Source organism: Pristiophorus japonicus, chromosome 14 (genome assembly GCF_044704955.1).
Source record: "Pristiophorus japonicus isolate sPriJap1 chromosome 14, sPriJap1.hap1, whole genome shotgun sequence".
Taxonomy (NCBI): Eukaryota; Metazoa; Chordata; class Chondrichthyes; family Pristiophoridae; genus Pristiophorus; species Pristiophorus japonicus.
In genome coordinates this window covers 109,500,392-109,520,015 of record NC_091990.1, presented here as the reverse complement: position 1 = coordinate 109,520,015, position 19,624 = coordinate 109,500,392, and the positions used below count along the sequence as shown (strand labels likewise).

The 19,624-nt window shown below is 47.3% G+C and overlaps 1 protein-coding gene across 3 annotated transcripts in view; it reads left to right on the top strand.

Annotated features, from left to right (window-relative positions):
* btbd10b (BTB (POZ) domain containing 10b) overlaps positions 1–19,624 on the top strand; it is a 125,190-nt gene that overhangs the window by 55,116 nt on the left and 50,450 nt on the right. The window contains exon 1 of one of the 3 annotated variants that reach the window (XM_070899480.1): positions 13,631–14,044. The exons of the other annotated variants lie outside the window; for them this stretch is intronic. Coding sequence (XP_070755581.1) covers positions 13,920–14,044 — 125 coding nt within the window. The 5' untranslated portion in view covers positions 13,631–13,919. Of the gene's footprint in view, positions 1–13,630; positions 14,045–19,624 lie in introns of those variants that run through there. 3 annotated transcript variants of the gene reach the window in all.

Below are 19,624 nucleotides of genomic sequence, written 5' to 3'. Positions count from 1 at the left end.
CACATACCAGACAATTCTGACACTAATCCCTTACATTGCTTCTAAGTCCAGGCCACCATCCCACGGCCTCTACTTTATTCCACGTTGTTTCAGGCCCTGGATGTCCAGCTCCTGGACCTCCATGATTTAGCTGCAAGTATTCTTCCTTGCACTGCCCAGGCACGATCCAACTGTCTCCTTTCAATAGCATTCCCTGCCTTACTGCTATGTCTGCAGCTCCCAAAGGTCCTGCTACAGGCTTCCCACCTATCTTGTCTCTAATCGCTGCTCTAAGGTCTGCATCTCGTAGTTGAGCCTGTTTTAAATCAGGCGGCAATGGTACTTCTTTGGGCCCTCTCTGCCTGTTACAGCCATGATCTGTCCACTGTGATAGGGGTCCCAAGGTGTCCCTTCTCCTGCCCCTGTTTTGGCTAGTGTGTCAGCTTTTTCATTTCTTTCCACTTGGGTTCTGCCTTAGACTGTGCTTTGACCTTTTGGATGTAGTAATCCTTCTGGTTCCTACCCGTGACGTCCAAAATGACATTTAACAAAGGAGCCGTCACCAAAGGCTTCCCGTCTGAGAACTTCAATCCTCACCTAGCCCATATTGCTGAATGCTTAGTACAGGAGTTGCACGTGAACATAGAGTCCGAACCTATCGTACAGGGAGTTGGGAATTCGCTAGGGTGTGTGACCACATACACTACAGCTGCCAGTTCAGCCTGTTGCGCACTTAGTGTTGGGAGTTTATGGCGTTTTCTATCCCTGCCTCAGGATCGTAAATCCCACAGCCTGTTTTTCTCTCTCCATTTGTCACTGAACTAGACCCATCTACATAGATGTCCCTGCCTGTCGGATGTTCCCTGCTTGGAATCCCACATCTACATCCCACACTCCTTCCACTGAACACATGTGAGCTGCCCCCGGATAAACCAGATACGGGGCTAGCTTTGGTTCTCCTCACCTTTCTACCTTCAGGTCTAACTGAGTAAGCAACAATGTCTAGCAGACAATCCTGTTACTGCTCACTGTCCCATCTTTCATTCTACTGTCCAGTAACATTTGTGTCAGTGTGTGACAGGTCAACAGAGTCACTGTAGCTAACCCTGTGAGCGACAGAAAATGCTTTACTGCCCAAAAAGTTGCTTTATAGATGTTGCTCGTAATTCGAAAAGCTCTTTTATACTTCTGTGAGAACCCGGGAGGCGTAGGCCACTGGTCTCAGCTTGCCGTGTCGCTCCTGGAGTAACATTACACTCAAACTGTCCCCAGTAGCCGCTACCTCCAGACTAAAGTCTGGCCCCCATTTATTGCTCCCAATGCTGGTGCTGTCTGTAACACCTCATTTAACTGGATGAAAGTTTCCTGACAACTCTCACTCCATTCCCACTCTATTCCTTTGCTAAGAAGCATCAACAAAGGAGCTGCCATGGCTGCATATTCCTCGATTAAATTCCCTGCAGTTACTCCTGACATGTCCTTAGGACGGGTAGTTCCTGGACTGCCTTTCTCTTGGCTCCATCTATGGCTCTCTCTTCTGCTCTCATGTCAAACCTAGAAACTGCACCTCCTCTTGGCCTACTTGAGCTTTCTTGGGATTTACTTTAAAGCCTGCTTCTTTCAACAACTGCAGTAATTCACTCAATAATGGCCCGTGGTCCTCCGCACTTTCGGAGAGTAACAACAGGTCGTCCACATATTGGACCAACCGATCTAGCTGACTAAAACCTTTCAGTGCCTCGGCCATACTCTGGTGAAAGATCGAGGGACTATTGTGAAACCCTTGTGGAAAATATGTCCACATGTACTGCTGACCCTTAAAAGTAAAGGTAAATTTATACTGGTCCTCCCGTCTCAGGGGAACAGACCAAAACCCGTTTGAAATGTCCAGCACGGTGAAAGTTGTAGCGGCTGCAGGGATACTCTCTATCAAATCTGCTACCGTGGATGCACAGGCTGGAATATTTTTATTCAGGACTCGGTAATCTACCATGGCCCTCCATGAGTTATCGGGCTTCTGTACTGACCATAGGGGTGAGTTTACATGTGTGGCTATGGTCCACAACACACCTTGATCTAATAGGGAATTTATAGCAGTTTCCAAATCCCTTTCTGCTTCCCGGGGAAAATTATACTGTTTCTGGGGCCATGTCATCGGATCCCCGTCAATCTGCACCTCTACCCCAGTTACTCTCACGCAATCATGCTTGTGCGTTGCAAATTTATCCATATTCTCCCGTACATGCCCTTGATACCTGGCCGGAATGTTAGCGACTAATCTTTCTAAGTCATAACTCCCTTTCGGCTTCATCGTGCAGGGGCTGCCTTTGTCTGTACTGTCCCTGGAAATCACTACGCTCTCACCCATCCTATCTGCATCAGCTGCCCCCCATAGACAATTGTTCTTCATATCCATTATGCCGTGGTGTGCCAACATGTAGTAGCCCCGAGAACTCCCGAACCGGGCTGTTCCCACTTCATTAAAATGCATTCCCACTTTGTGTTAGGTCCTAACTCTATGGTTAAGGGTTTCGACACTGCCCCAGCCTGTTCCGTACCCGCCGGTGTAAATGGGACTCCGTTCGACCACTGGGAGGTGGTCGAATTCGGTGAATGGACATCCGTGCTAGAGGCTCCTGTATCTACTAGGTACCTTCCCCGAACTGCTTTCACCGTCACATCCACAAATGGCCTGCCACACTCATCGTAGATAAGCAGACACAAGTATTCTGGCTGGGTGCAACGTCAAAACGGGCGCTAACGCACTTCAGCGTCCAGCTTTCCTCCACCCGTGCCCATAACCTGCTGTAATGCAGCCACTAAAATCTACATGGACCATGTACACCTCAAGTCGCTGGAGAAATATCACCAACTATGTCTCCGCAAGATCCTACAAATCTCCTGGGAGGACATACACACTAACATTGGCGTCCTTGACTAGGCCAACATCCCCAGCATTGAAGCACTGACCACACTTGATCAGCTCCGCTGAGCAGGCCACATCGTTCGTATGCCAGACACGAGACTCCCAAAGCAGATCCCTGAAAGTAGCACGCCAGGTGGATAAGGTGGTTAAGAAGGCATATGGAATGCTTGCCTTTATTGGCCGAGGCATAGAATATAAGAGCAGGGAGGTTATGCCTAAATTAAATAATACTTTGGTTCGGCCACAACTGGAGTACTGCGTGTAGTTCTGGTTGCCGTATTATAGGAAGGACATGATTGCACTAGAGAGGGTGCAGAGGAGATTTACTCGGATGCTGCTTGGAATGGAGAATCTTAGTTATGAGGACAGATTGGATAGGCTGGATTTGTTCTCATTGAAACAGAGGAGGTTGAGAGGAGACCTTATTGAGGTGTACAAAATATTGAGGGTCCTGGACTAGTGGATAGTAAGGGCCTATTTCCATTGGTGGAGGGGGCATAGTTTTAAGGTGGTTGGTGGAAGGTTTAGAGGGGATTTGAGGGGGAGCTTCTTTACGCAGAGGGTTGTGGGGATCTGGAATTCGCTGCCTGGAAGAGTGGTGGATGGAGAAACCCTCACCACTTTTGAGAGATGATTGGATGGTCACTTAACAGGGCCGTAACCTGCAGGGTTACGGACCTCGAGCTGGTAATTGGAATTAGATTGGATGACCTTTTGTTGGATGGCGCGGATATAATGGTAAGTACTGCAGGGAATAGAATACGGCCAGGGTGATCTGGACTAGTTTCGATCACCTGGATGGGTCGGAGAGGAATTTTCCCAGATTTTTTTTCTCCCTAAATTGGCCTGGGTTTTTTAATCTGGTTTTTGCCTCTCCCAGGAGATCACATGGCTCTTGTTGAGGTGGAGTGTAGATGTTTTTATTATAAGGGGTGTTGTAGTTGTGTGGGGCGGACTGGTTGGGCTGGGTGCTCTTTGCCTTTCATTGTTCATCGGTTTATATGTAATCTTTTGGGCTGCTGTCCAAGGGCCATGCGGCTCTGTGTCGGCCGGCGCAGACACGATGGACCAATATGGCCTCCTTCTGCGCTGTAAATTTCTATGTTTCAAGCGCTCTACTCGGAATTCCTTCATGGCAAACGAGCCAAAGGTGGGCAGAGGAAACATTACAAGGACACCCTCAAAGCTTCCCTGATAAAGTGCAATATCCCCCCCGACACCTCGCAGTCCCTGGCCAAAGACTGCCCTAAGTGGAGAAAATGCATCCGGGAGGGCGCTGAGCACCTTGAATTTCATCGCTGAGAGCATGCAGAAATCAAGTGCTTGCAGCAGAAAGAGCGTGCGGCAAATCTGTCCCACCCTCCCTTACCCTCAAAGACTATCTGTCCCACTTGTGACAGGGACTGTGGCTCTTATATTGGACTTTTCAGTCACCTAAGGACTCATTTAAAGAGTGGGAGCAAGTCTTCCTTGATTCCGAGGGACTGCCTATGACGATGATGACTAAAGTCTGTACTGGGTCGTCGACTACCTTCCTTTAGCCTTTTTCTGCCTCAGCATCCTCGTACCCTGGCTTCCCTCCTCTTGAGAGTCTACAATCCTTGCTCCAGTGTCCCAACTTCCCACAGTTAAAACACCCTCTGGATCGACCCGCATTACCTCACTCTTGTCTCCATTCTCTCTTTGTCCTAACTTCTCCTTTTACTTTGTGCACCTCCCCTTTTAGTTTCTTCTCTTCCCCTTGTCTGGACTTAAAAGCGAGAGTTCATCTTCTCAACACCCCTGCCTCAGTGTTTTGGAGATCGTCTGGGTCAAACCATGCTTCGACCTTTGCTCTGAGCCGTGGTAAACTGTTAGCCATTACGGTTCTCAGCCAATGGTTTCTGGGTTCCCCTATTAAGTCTGCCCGTGTCAGATTTCCTCCAGTGGCCCTCAAATAAATAGGCCACAGTCTGTCTGCAAACTTATCGTGTGATTCGTTTACTTGCTGCCTAGTCTGTTCTACTTGCCAGAATGGACTACCTTGACTGTACCCTAGCGCTGCCAAGATTTCCTCCTTTAAGTCCTGTGGGGTTCCTCAGCCTAACTTGGTTGCTGACGACAAACAAACTCTGATACAGCTTCCCTTCCAGGGAGAGCAGTGTTAACTTCACTTTCTCCTCCTCGCTGCAGTTATTGATACACCCTATCTGCTCCATATTGGCAAAATGAACGGAGGCATCCCCTCCTTGCTTTAATTTTACCACACCCGTCAGCATCTCCTGCAGCGAAAGTGGCATGTCTGGGATCACATAGTCACTTTGTAATGGTGCCGGACCATCATTTGGTGGGGGTGGGCCGAATTTCTGCTGTCTCAAGGGACACAGTTTCGCGGGTCCCAGTACCTCGGGAGCCGGCCAATGCTCGTGATACTCGGGCCCATCGCCTGACTCTTTCCCCTCTGGAACCCAACCTTCCTCGCTGCCTCCTGGTGCCATGAGACAAACCATCTCTTTGGCCCCGTCTAACTCTGCTGTTAACTGGCGGATCTTTTCTTTACAATGTCAGTGATCTGCCCTCTTGTAACCCTGTTTCTGAGCTACCAGATATGCTATCTTTATTTTTCTTAGCTGTTCTTCTGCCTCTTTGGCTCTCTCCAAGTCCCTTTCACTTTGATCGATGTATGTCTGTTGCTGCCATTTGCATTCGGTCACCTGGCACTGCACATATTCTAGGTGATTGTGCACCGTTTTTTCCTTAATACCTTGGTCTTGCTTTACTTTCTCAAAACTGCTTGTCACTTTTTAATTTCTTATTCTCCTCCTCCAGCTGTCCTACATTGTCTCTCAACAGTTGTGTCTGCTTCTGCAGGCACATGAGCCGAATCGCCTTCTCTTTTGACCCTTTATGGTTACTGCTAACTGTCCACTCTGCCGCATTTTCCTGTGGATCCCCAGAGTGTAGTATTTCTCGTGCCCATGGCTCTGAAATGTCCAGTTTATTGCATATATATGCAGCTACCTTAGCCTCTATAGACTTTCTTGGCTGCGGGCTCCACCGCATTTTGCTGCGGTGAGTCCATTTCCAGTGCCCCTGGCTGAGAAATTTTCCCTGACTACCTTGGTCTCCCCTGAGACCATCTCGCAGTGACCTGCAGTTACTGTTACTCTGGCTTCTCTCTTTGGCTACCTTAGTCGACCCGAGATTACTCCAGCCTGTCTGAGACTGTTTCTCTCCTCTGGCTGTCCATGAAATTACCCCTGGCCTCCCTGAGACCCCTTCGCAGACTACCCGCGACTACTTCTGGCTTTTCTCTGACTACCCCAGTCAACCGAGATTTCTCCAGCCTATCCGAGACTCTTTCTCCTCTGTCTACCCTAGCCGTCCTTGAGAGTACTTTGGTCTCCCTGCGACCCCTGCGCAGACTACCTGCAATTTTCTCGGTGGCTACCCTAGTCAACCTGGGATTACTCCAGCCTACCCAAGACTGTTTCCTTCCTTCTCTGGTTACCCTATCCGCCCTCGAGATTCCTTACTTTGTACGACTACCTTAGCCGACCTGAGACTTAACCAAGCCTCCCTAGGGTTTCTTGCCCTTGATCTGTGTCCGTGATCCTATTCCAAACGCCGAGGTCCTGCTGCAGTCACCATTTTCTGTAGGGTGTTCGTTTTACAATGTACCTTGATTTGTAGACCTCTGGAATTACAGTCGCAAAGTTTAGGCTTAACCCAATTGTCAGTTTTATTACGCAAAAACGAACTAAAAACGACAGTACAAGACTTCTGAGAATTGACCGAAGACATACAATCACCAGTTAGTAGTTGCAACCGTAGATTGTAGGTTCGTGGTTGTTGGTTCTGTGACCGGATGTTCCTCTTCTGGTCGTACGCTTCTTTTCCGTTTCTTCTGTGTTGATTCCGTTCCTTTTCGTTCGCCCCGAGCTGCTCCCAGCTCGTGTGTATATCCATTTTATGAATAAATAAAATAAAGCTTAGCTGTGGTTTCCGTTAATGTATTTGGATTGATACGTTGTTTGTGGTGATCCGTTTGACTGACTGCCGTGATGGTCCTGGATGTCGCCAATTTGCATACGGAGTCGACAGGGCAAAAGATAACTCCTTATCGTAAGTACCCCGTTCTCCAAAAATGTACACCTTGTTGGAGTCCTTTTGTTGTCCTGGTTTCTTGCAGACTTAGTCTTTAGAGAGAATTGTCATTCCCCCTCCGGCCAATCAATCCAGGGGCTCTTCTGTGAGTTTTTATGAAATGTGTGAATCCCTTTGTTTCTATGCATAAACATGTTTGGCTCTCGACCGCAGAGATTGTTCTTAATTGGTGATGAGTCACCACCTGCCCCAGGCTGGTGCCTTTTTCTCCCTTTGTCCAGTTAATCCCAAAAGCTTGTATTAAATCATTTTTAGTTTGTGGCCTCTTTCTGTGTCTTCTGTAAAAGTGTGTACACCTTACACTCCCCCCTTTAATGTCACATTATAAACTCGGAGACATTACTCTCGGTGACTTCTTTTCCATGAGCCTTTTTGGGTGTATTGTAGCCTTCAGTCAAAACTCCCGACAGCGCTTTACAGCCAATGAAGTACTTTTGGAGTGTAGTCACTGTTGTAATGTGGGAAACGTGGCAACCAATTTGTGCACAGCAAGCTCTCATGGACAGAAATGTGAAAATGACCAGATAATCTTTTTTGTGATGTTGATTGAGGGATAAATATTGGCCAGGACACCGGGGATAACTCCCCTGCTGTTCTTCGAAATAGTGCCATGGGATCTTTTACGTCCACCTGAAACAGGGCCCCGGTTTAACATCTCATCTGAAAGACGCTCTCCCTTAGCACTGCACTGGGAGTGTCCGCTTAGTGAACCGCGGTTCCTTCTCTCCAGATCTCATCCAGACCTTGACGTAATGACCATCTTTGAGCGATATGGGAATAAAGGGTTATGGGGAGTGGGCAGGGAAGTGGAGCTGAGTCCATGATCAGATCAGCTATGTTATTAAATGGCGGAGCAGGCTCGAAGGGCCAAATGGCCTACTCCTGCTCCTATTTCTTATGTTCTTATGTTTTTACCTGCTAATTAATTTAACCTGATGCTTCATATCCTAATCAGAGAATGGCCTCGAGATGTTATGATTAACTTTGATGGGAAACATTATACACTGGTCAGTCCCCACATGGGGAATCATGGGCAAGTGTCATCTTCAGGTGCAGGAAGTTCACAAAGTGGGAATAATTGGATCAGGATGCGCAGAGGTAATTTATTTGTAATTTTAAAGTCGTACATTGGCCTTTATTTTAATTTCTGGACCACTTGTTGCCCACTTTCCTTCCTATGTGCTGTAGGTCACGCTGCTGGCATTAAATTTCATCTGTCATTATTCTACCCATGTACATATTTCAACAACAACAACTTGTATTTATATAGCGCCTTTAACGTAGTGAAACGTCCCAAGGCTCTTCATTGGCAAATATGATACTTGAAATAAAAATGACAGCGAACCGCATAATTAGAAATTAACACAGGTGTCAAAGAGAGATGTTTTAAGGCGGGTCTTGAAGGAGGAAAGAGAGGTGGAGAGGTTTGGGCAGGGAGTTCCAGAGCTTGGGGCCTAGACAACAGACGGCATGGCCATCAGTGGTTGAGCGATTTATTATAATCAGGGATGCTCAGGAGGGTAGAATTAGAGGAGCGCAGACATCTCGGGCCGGGGGGTGGGGGGAGCGGTTGTGGGGCTGGAGGAGATTACAGGGATAGGGAGGGGCGAGGCCATGGAGGGATTTGAAAATAAGGATGAGAATTTTAAAAGTGAGGCTTTGCTTAACTGGAAGCGAATGTAGGTCAACGAGCGCAGGGGGTGGTGGGTGAGTGGGACTTGGTGCGAGTTAGGACACGGGGCAGCCGAGTTTTGGATCACCTCTAGTTTACGTAGTGTAGAATGTGGGAGGCCAGTCAGGAGTGTGTGGAATAGTCGAGTCTAGAGGTAACAAAGACATGGATGAGGACTTCAGCAGCAGATGAGCTGAGACAAGTATGGAGACGGGCGATGTTACGGAGGTGGAAATAGGCGGTCTTAGTTATGCTGCGGATATGTGGTCGAAATATGTGCGGATATGTCATTTTGTCCTAAATGAAAACACAAGATAGTGGAAACACTAAGCAGGTCAGGCAGCATCTTGGAGAGAAACAGAGTTCACGATTCAGGTCGGTGACCTTTCCTCAGAACATGTTTTGTCTAACCCTTTTTATTTTTCAGCTTCCTCTGTTGATTCCATTGCCCCTCCTAGATTGACGGAATGGAATCTGATTTAACTTATTACCCAGCGTCTTGCAGGAGGTTGCTTGTAGTTTTCGGTCTGAGCCTTCGTAAAATCTGGGCATACATTCAGGGGCAAAGCCAGTAATGGCGCGCCTCACTCGTATGCTCTCATTACAAGATACTTGAGATTTAGCTGAGTGGACTTGTGTATATATACTGCACCCGTACAGTGCGCTTCTGGTGTGAAACCCAGCGCTGGTATGCAGTGTGGATCTTACAAATTCAACCCAGAATAATGTTGTTGGAAACTAAGCAAGCGAGACAGTTGGCATTACAGTGGCACTTTTATTTATTGGGAGATGGAGGGGAAAAAGAAGTCATGTTATAGTTGAGTGTAATTTTTAAGTGAACATCATATGTGTTAATATGTTTGTTATTGACAGACAAACATATATCCACGCATGGCTCATGGTGCCGCTGTCTCCGCTCTTGCCTCAGTCCATCTGCTTTGAAACCCTCAGCTATGCCTTTGTTGCCTCCAATCTCGACTATTCCAAAGCTCTCTTGGCTGGCTGCCCACTTTCTACTCTCTGTAAACTTGAGCTCATCCAACATTCTGCTGTCCGTATCCTAACTCACACCAAGTCCTGTTCACCTGTCACCCCTGTGCTTGCTGACCTACAGTGGCTTCTGATCTAGCAATGCCTCAACTTCAAAATTCTCATCAGTGTGTTCAAATCCCTCCATGGCCTTACCCTTTCCCTATCTGTAATCTCCTCCAGCCCTATAACACACTCTGTGCTCCTTCAATTCTGGCCTCTTTGAGCATCCTTGATTTCGATTGCTGCACTGTTGGTGGCTGTGCCTTCAGCTGCCTATGTCCTAAGCTCTGGAATTCCCTCACTAAACCTTTCTGCCTCTCTACCCCTCTCTCTCCCTTTATGTCGCTCCTTAATCAAGCTTTGACCGAGCTTTTTGTCACCTGTCCTGATCTCTCCTCATGTGCCTTGGTGTCAATTTTTGTCTGAACGCTCCTGTGAAGTGCCTGGAGGTGTTTCACTGTTAAAGGCTCTATATAAATACAAGTTATTGTTCACTCGTTACCTGTAGATCAGTTAACATCAGAACATAAAGAAGGAAACTATAAAACAGTTAGCCTAACGTCTGTGGTTGGGAAAATGTTGGAGTCCATTATTAAAGAAGCAGTAACAGGACATTTGGAAAAGCAAAATTTGGTCAGGATTTATGAAGGGGAAGTCATGTTTGACAAATTTGCTGGAGTTCTTTGAGGATGTAACGAACAGGGTGGATAAAGGGGAACCAGTGGATGTGGTGTATTTGGACTTCCAGAAGGCATTTGACAAGGTGCCACATAAAAGGTTACTGCACAGTATAAAAGTTCACGGGGTTGGGGGTAATATATTAGCATGGATAGAGGATTGGCTAACTAACAGAAAACAGAGTCGGGATAAATGGTTCATTCTCTGGTTGGCAATCAGTAACTAGTGGGGTGCCGCTGGGATCCCAACTATTTACACTATGTCCCTTCTTCCAAGTCATTAATATAGATTGAAACGTAGCCAAGTTTGCTGACGATACAAAGATAGGAGGAAAAGCAATGTGTGAGTAGACAGAAAAAATCTGCAAAAGGACATAGACAGGCTAAGTGAGTGGGCAAAAATTCAGCAGATGGAGTATAATGTTGGAAAGTGTGAGGTCACGCACTTTGGCAGAAAAAAATCAAAGAGCAAGTTATTATTTAAATGGAGAAAAATTGCAAACTGCCGCAGTACAGCGGGACCTGGGGGTACTTGTGCATGAAATGCAAAAGGATAGTATGTAGGTACAGCAAGTAATCAGGAAGGTCGATGGTATCTTGGCCTTTATTGCAAAGGGGATGGAGTATAAAAGCAGGGAAGTCTTGTTGCAGCTATATAAGGTATTGGTGAGGCCACACCTGGAATACTGCGTGCAGTTTTGGTTTACATATTTATGAAAGGATCTACTTGCTTTGGAGGCAGTTCAGAGAAGGTTCACTAGGTTGATTCCAGGGATGAGGGGGTTGACCTATGAGAAAAGGTTGAGTAGGTTGGGCCTCTAATTGGAATTTTGAAGAATGAGAGGTGATCTTAACGAAACATATATGGTTATGAGGGAGCTTGACAAGGTTGATACAGAGAGGATGTTTCCACTGATGGGGGAATCTAGAACTAGAAGGGCTGCCCATTTAAAACAGAGATGAGGAGAAATTTCTTCTCTGAGGGTTGTAAATCTGTGGAATTCGCTGCCTCAGAGAGCTGTGGAAGCTGGGACATTGAATAAATTTAAGACAGAAATCGACAGTTTTTAAACAATAAGGGGTTATGGGGAGCGGGCAGGAAAGTGGAGCTGAGTCCATGATCAGATCAGCCATGATCTTATTGAATGGCGAAGCAGGCTCGAGGGGCCGTATGGCCTACACCTGTACCTATTTCTTAAGTTCTTATAAGAAGCAGGAGTAGGCCATTTGGCCCCTCGAGCCTGCTCCACCATTCAGTAACATCATGGCTGAACTGATGGCCTTAACTCCACTTCCCTGCCAGTATTCCATAGCCCTCGACGCTCACAGTTGGTGCCATGACTCTCTCTCTTGAGTTGGTGAGAACGTTGTGTTTATGATGGAATGTTTTTGCCCAACCTGAGTTTGATCTGTAGTGAGAGCATGGCTGCTGCTGCGAGAGTTACTCTGATCATGTGGTGCGGGCAGGGTTGGGTGGGTGAAACATAGAAACATAGAAAATAGGTGCAGGAGTAGGCCATTCAGCCCTTCGAACCTGCACCACCATTCAATATGATCATGGCTGATCATTTTTGCAACTTTAGCACCCCATTCCTGCTTTCTCTCCATACCCCTTGATCCCTTTAGTCGTAAGGGCCACATCTAACTCCCTTTTGAATATATCTAATGAACTGGCCTGAACAATTTTCTGTGGTAGAGAATTCCACAGGTTCACCACTCTCTGGATGAAGAAGTTTCTCCTCATCTCGGTCCTAAATGGCTTATCCTTAGACTGTGACCCTTGGATCTGAACATTCTTCCTGCATCTAACCTGCCCAATCCCGAAAGAACTTTATATGTTCCTATGAGATCCCCTCTCATTCTTCTACATTCCAGTGAATATAAGCCTAATCGATCCAGTCTTTCTTCATATGTTAGTCCTGCCATCCCGGGAATCAGTCTAGTGAACCTTCGCTGCACTCCCTCAATAGCAAGAATGTCCTTCCTCAGATTAGGAGACCAAAATTGGTCTCACCAAGGCCCTGTTACGACTGCAGTAAGACCTCCCTGCTCCTATACTCAAATCCTGAAGTGGAGAGGAATAGAAATGTAACCTTCACTCTTGAAGAAAAGGGTAGTGAAGCAGCACACACTTGTCCAGTAGATGTGCAGAGAGCCCGACAGAGACATTGAAAGGCAGGAAGTTATGCTCGGCACAGAAAACAAAAGAACATAAATAGGAGCAGGAGTAGGCCATTTGGCCCCTCGTGCCTGCTCCGCCATTTAATAAGATGATGGCTGATCGGATCTTGGCCTCAACTTCACTTCCCTGCCCATTCCCCGTAACCCTTGACTCCCTTAACGTTCAAAACTCTGCCTATCTCCATCTTAAATATATTCAGTGACCCAGACTCCTCAGCTCGCTGGGTAGAGAATTCCAAAGATTCACGACCCTCTGAGAGAAGAAATTCCTCCTTCCCTTCTTGCTCCCTTTCTCCTCGACCCGGTCTCTGTTCCTTTGTATTCCTATAATGACCTTTCCTCCTTACTCTAATTTCTGTAGAATTGACAAATTTATAGAAGATGAATATTTACCCTCTTGCATATTTTAGCTCGATAATTCAATTTGAATTATATTCTTCAATGTCACAGTACGTGTCTTGCATTTGAGACCATTGAAGGAGAGATTGGTTGTGGTACGGCAATGAAATCTAAATGTGCAACAATATATATTGGACAATATTAAAAATGTACAGAATTATTTTCATGGGGAACCAGCAAGGAGGGGAGTGGGACTAATTTTAAAGATCCGGCACAGACACGATGGGCCAAATGGTGTCCTCTTCTGCTGTGTCATTTTATGATTCAAAGAGATTTCATAATTTATTTTTCGTGAACACACACATTATTTTTGCACCGTTGCTCACTGGCATTCCTGGGATAAACAGTTAGTGACAATAAGCAAGTATTTTTTGCGAGTACCCTTGTGGGCAAATCGTGTCGCTCCCGATTTTCTGAGTGGGTGGAACAGTTGGTGGGCCAGTTATGAATATTTCATTACAGTTTAGTCAAGGCAGCTAAGGCGAAATGTGACATGTGGTAATAGGAGCAGCTGGTTGCATACTGGGCAGGGAGAGAAAAAAAATCCCGACTGCGTCCGATGTCAAATTGCACCATCTTCTTGCCTGCTTAGAGTTGGAGTAATTGCAGTCACAAATGCAGAACAAAGGAGAGCGGAGGAGGGTTCCAGCACGTCAGCACTGACACAGCGGCACTCTTTCCGACTCAGCATTTGCCACAGAAGTGATTGGACTTGGCGGCTCGACTCGCCTGTGATTTTAATGCATCGAACGGAAAGGTTGTTCTGAGAATCGGGCAGCTTGGGAGCGGAAAGCTCTGAAGGACGGCTGAGCGATGCAGTCAGTGTTTTGCTGCCGGGCCTCGGCAGCTCATAAATAAGGCAGGGGAATGACGAGCAGGGTCCTGGACATGCCGAGCTTCAAAAGTGATGCCCGAGGATGCTGCGAGCGCTGCCGCCTTTGCACAAGTGCGCCTGTCCTGGCTCTTGCACTGCTCCTGCATTCAGAGATCTTTAGCCTGTTGTTTTGTTCCCATTGCGTGTAAACCATCGAGGTAAGTTTCATCAATCTGCAGAGGGAATTGCGATGCTCGCGGCTGGACTGATAACAGATTTCGAATGGGAAATGAAAAACTTCAGCCTGATTTCTCTGTCCGGTTGATTAACAAAAGGGGGTCCTGTAAACTAGTTGGCACGGAGTAGGGACTGCTGAAAACAGTTATTAAGGTAACGATCGAGTTCCTGTATTACAACTGAAGAATCTGTAACCTAAGCTTTAACTCTGAGTGGTGCCCCGAGCCTGCAGGTCGTATCATGTTAGACTGCATGGTCCAGTTTAATAATCTTTAACCTTCACGGCATTCTCTCGCCCTCCTCCCTTCTCCTCCCCCTGCTCGTCTCTCTCCTCCACCCCCCCCCCCCCCCCAACCTCGTCTTCTCCTTCCCCCCCCCCCTCCCGTCTGTTTCTCCTCTCTTTCACCCCTCCCCCATCTGTCTCCCCTCTCTCTTTCACCCCCCCCTCGTCTGTCTCTCTCTCTCCCCCACTTCCCCCCCCCCCACCCCGTCAGCTGCCCCCCGTCTTCCGCATTCCCCCCACCCCTGGTCTGTCTCCTCACACCGCCCCCCCCGTCTTGCTCCCCTGCCTTCCTCATCTCCCCTCCCTCCCTTTGCTGGACAGATTATCCCTATTTTTCTCCACAATGCACACTTGCATTCTGGAAATGTTCTGCTTGTCGAGTCCACTAGTATTTTGTTTTTTATTGGCAAAGGTTGCTGAAACATGTATCTGGTGGCAAAAAATTGCATTTGTCTATCTGAATATCTCTAAATGTAGCTAATATAATGTATGTTTGGGCTAATATTTTCAAGTTAAGTCCTTTAAACAGAAGTTCAACTTGGCAGAGACTGATTTCCCTTTTCAGACTGCCAGTTACCTGTCGGACAATAGAATTTTCTTCTTCGCAAAATTTTTTAAAAAACGGTGTGGATTTAAAACTCCGCATCGATTTGAAGCGGGTTGGATTATTTGAGCAATGGGCACATTGCGGCTTGCTCTGAAATGTGATTTGACTCCGTCAGCAGTCGTTAAACAGTTCATTTGACAAATATCATTTTGATTGCCCGGTTCACTGCGCGAGACAGCATCTGGAAATCTTCCATCGCTCCGCTCTGTGTTAGAACTCAGATTTACCTTCTCAACTTTTCTAACCTCCATTCTGCTGTTGCACTCCCCCAGTTGGAGTACTTTTTTATTTTAAAAGTGCGCGTCTCCCCAATGATAGAATTTTCCCTTTTTTCTTCAATATATGAAGGTGACTTTCCAGGTGATTCAGCCCCTAGTCACGTGTCTCATTGTAAGTGCCGTCATGTTCATCTCTGCAATAAAGTTGGAAGGTTCAATTGATTTGTGGCCACAAAGGGTCTTGTCTGTTCCAATTGTGCAGCAGACCGTACCCGCGTCAATACCGTGTGCAGTGTAACACTGCTAAATTGCCATCGCCGCGCTGTTCAGGCATTGGGTGAGACACCGCTTGGGAAAGATAGGATGTACAGCACAGAAACAGGCCATTTGGCCCAACTGGTTCCGTGTCGGTATTTATGCTCCACATGAGCTTCCTCCCACCCCCTCGTCATCTCTCCCCATCAACACAACTGTCTATTCCTTTCTCCCTCGTGTTTATCTAGCTTAAATGCATCTGTGCTATTCACCACAACTACTCCCTGTATTAGCGAGTTCCACATTCTCACCACTCTCTCAATAAAGAAGTTTCTCCTGAATTCCCTATTGGATTTATTGGTGACTGACTACCTGTAACTTATATTAATTAGCTCTAGTTCTGGTCGCCCCCACAAAAAGAGTTTGCTAGGATAGACGTAGAGAAATTGATGTCTATCCTAGCAAACTCTTTCATAATCGTAAAAACCATCTTAATCAGTGGCAGCAAGTAGTCTTATTTGCTTGCTTTTTGAGTATGCGAGCGCTAAGACTTTGCTTTGCAGCACTGTGCAATGGAGTGGGCAATGTAATGGTGGCTCCCTGTTCATATCCCTGAGTTTAGTGCCATAATGGGGAGCCATTTGGCCTATCTAGCCCATCCTTCCTTAGAAAGCTATGATCCTTTCACAGCGGGACCATAGCCGAATGGTTCATCAAACCGTCTCATGAAAAGACTGCAGAATGTTTTACCTCCATTCCAGGTATGGGCCACTCTACATGGAGAGCTGCTTCCTGACATTGGTGCTTTTAGTCAGTTTTTACTTAGGACAACTTTCCTGTAGTTGTGGTTTAATTTGAAGCAAAGCTCAGGGTTAACCTTTTCTGTTCCTATACCTCTCTATATAAGGCAAGATAGTTGTCTCCTTTCCAAGCTGAAGAGTCCTCTGTTGAAAATGTTGCAGATCCTCCACTTCTCAATGCACTTTCACCCTGAGGCATTCACTTAAAGTACATACATTGGTTATGCCGATTTAATTCTGTCACTGTCAGCCTTGGCTCAGTGGGTCGCACTCTCGCATAAGTCAGAAGGTTCAAGTCCCACTCCAGAGACTTGAGTACAAAAATCTAGGCTGACACTCCCAGTGAAGTGCTATGGAGTGCTGCATTGTCAGAGGTTCTGCCTTTCAGATGAGACGTTAAATCGAGGCCCCGTCTGCTCGGTCAAGTGGACGTAAAAGATTCCAGGGCACTATTTAGAAGAAGAGCAGGGGAGTTCTCCCCGGTGTCTTGGCTAATATTTTTCCCGCAATCAACATCGCTAAAATAGATTGTCTGGTCATTGTCCGATTGCTGTTTGCGGGAGCTTGCTATGCGCAAATTGGCTGCTGCGTTTCCCACATTACAACAGTGACTATACTCCAGAAGTACTTCATTGGCTGTGAAGTGCTGAGGTCGTGAAAGGTTCAACCCCCTTGTACAAATTTTAAATCCCCTACGTGTAAAAATGTAGGCCATCAAATTGCCACCAAACTGTGATGAGGACCAGATAATCTGTTTTTTAGTGATGTTAGTTGATGGACAACTGTTGGCCAGGACACCGGGGTCTCGGTTCAACATCTCATCCGAAAGACTGCACCTCTGACCGTGCAGATGTCCCTCAGCGACACGCTGGGAGTGTCTGCCTAGAATCCTTCATGAAGGTACGACAGATGAGATTGTTAGAGAAGATTAAAGGGAATGAATATTAAGGGAGGGTAGCAAACCGGATTAAATAATGGTTGGAGGGGAGGAAACAGAGTAGGAGTTGAGGGCAGTTTTTCCAGTGGTAGTGGTGGTATACCACAAGGATTATACGAACAATGACGACCAGGCAAAGACCATCTGGTCCATCGAGCCTGTCCCAAACAATTGCGATACCTTGTGTATCACAACATATACACACTCTCTGTAAAGTCCTTACTCTACAGCATGAAACCACACTAGGCACATTCTGGGGACAAGGTCACTCTGTGACCGTAACTCTTTATTCACAGGACTCCAAAGACGATGACCCTGCGTGGAACCTCCCTTTTTATACCTGTGTGATCAGGTAAGGAGCGTCTCCCACAAGTTCACCCCTTGTGGTCAAGGTGTGCATCTAGGTTGAGTGTATACAGTAATACAGTGGTGTTACATTGTGGTGACATACATGACATCACCTTCCCCCCCCTCCACCACCACCCCCCCACCCCCCCCCCCCCCCCCAAAGTCTTATTGGGATCATAGGTTTAGTCTTTCAGGTGGTCTACGCTCCCTCGTGGAGCGCCGCAGTTGGGGCTCTGGTTGTTGTACACTGACATGAGTGTCTGTCACCTGTGGTGATTCCGGGCTGACCGCAGGGATTGTACATTCTTCTGATTGCTCTTGTTGCTTGTTCACTGGCGGTGTTGTGAGCTCCATCTCATGGTCATCTTCAGGTTCCTCCGTGTCGATGCTGAACCTTACAGCATATCTGACCATTGTTGAATTTTACCACGATAACCCTATTCCCCTCTTTGTCAATTACAGTACCCTCAAGCCATTTGGGCCCCATGGCATGATTGAGGACGAATACAGGATCATTTATTTCTATACGTCTCCCCCTCGAATTACGGTCATGGTACACGTTTTGTGACTTGCGCTTGCCCTCAACAATGTCGGTCAGGACTGGGTAAATAAGGGACAACCGAGTTTTGAGTGTCCGTTTCATTAGTAGCTCTGCGGGCGGGATCCCCGTGAGCGATTGCAGTTGGGAACTATAGGCCAGCAGGAGACACGATAGGCGGCATTGTAGTAAGGGTCCTTGAATCCTGAGCATACCTTGCTTAATGATTTGGACCGCACGTTCCGCCTGGCCATTGGAGGCCAGCTTGAACAGCGCAGTCCTGACGTGGTTGATGCCATTGCCCGACATAAACTCTTGGAATTCGTAGCTTGTGAAACATGGGCCATTATCACTAACCAGGATGTACGCAAGCCATGGGTTGCAAAGATCGTATGTAGGCTTTCCGCAGTGGTGGGTGACGTGCATGAATTCAGAATGATGCACTCGATCCATTTCGAGTACGCATCTACCACAATAAGGAACATCTTACCCATGAACGGGCCCACGTAGTCAACATGAATACGTGACCATGGCCTAGTGGGCCAGGGCCACGGGCTGAGCGGGGCCTCCCTGGGGGCATTACCCAGCTGGGCACAGGTCGTGCACCTGCGAACACAGTGTTCCAGGTCTGAATCAATTCCAGGCCACCAAACGTGTGACCGGGCAATGGCCTTCATCAGCACAATGCCTGGGTGCTCGCTGTGGAGTTCCCTGATGAATGCCTCCCTGCCCTTATGGGGCATAACTACCCGGCTGCCCCATTGTAGGCAGTTGGCTTGGATGGAGAGCTCATCCATCTGTCTATGAACCGGTCTGACGACCTCGGAGCATGCTCCGTGTGCGGGCGCCCAATCCCCAGTCAGGACACATTTCTTAATCAGGGACAGGAGGGGATCTCTGTTTGTCCAGATTTTGATCTGGCGGGCTGTGATGGGGGAGCCTGTGCTGTCAAAGGCATTGACAGCCATGACCATCTCGGCGCTTTGCTCCGCTGCCCCCTCAGTGGTGGCCAGTGGAAGCCTGCTGAGCGCGTCAGCGCAATTTTCAGTGCCGGGCCAGTGCCGGATGGAGTAGTCATAAGCAGCCAGCGTGAGAGCCCATCGCTGTATGTGAGATGATGCGTTGGCATTGATGGCCTTGCTGTGTCTGACAACAGGGATGTTAATGGCTTGTGGTCCGTCTCTAATTCAAACTTCCTTCCAAAGAGGTATTGATGCATTTTTTTTGACACCATAGACACATGCAAGCGCTTCCTTCTCGACCATCCCATATCTCCATTCTGCTTGAGCGCGCAACCTGGAAGCATAAGCCACAGGTTGTAGTTGCCCCTCAGCATTGCCCCATAAGACGATGCATCACATGTCAGAACCAATTTTTTTTTACAGAGGTCATACAGGGTCAACAACTTGTTTGAACAAAGTAGGTTTCGCGCCCGATCAAAAGCCCGTTCCTGACAGTCCCCCCAAAACCAATCGCAACCCTTACGCAGGAGCACGTGTAGCGGCTCCAACAATGTGCTCAAGTTCGGCAGAAAGTTCCCGAAATAGTTCAACAGTCCCAGGAATGAACGCAACT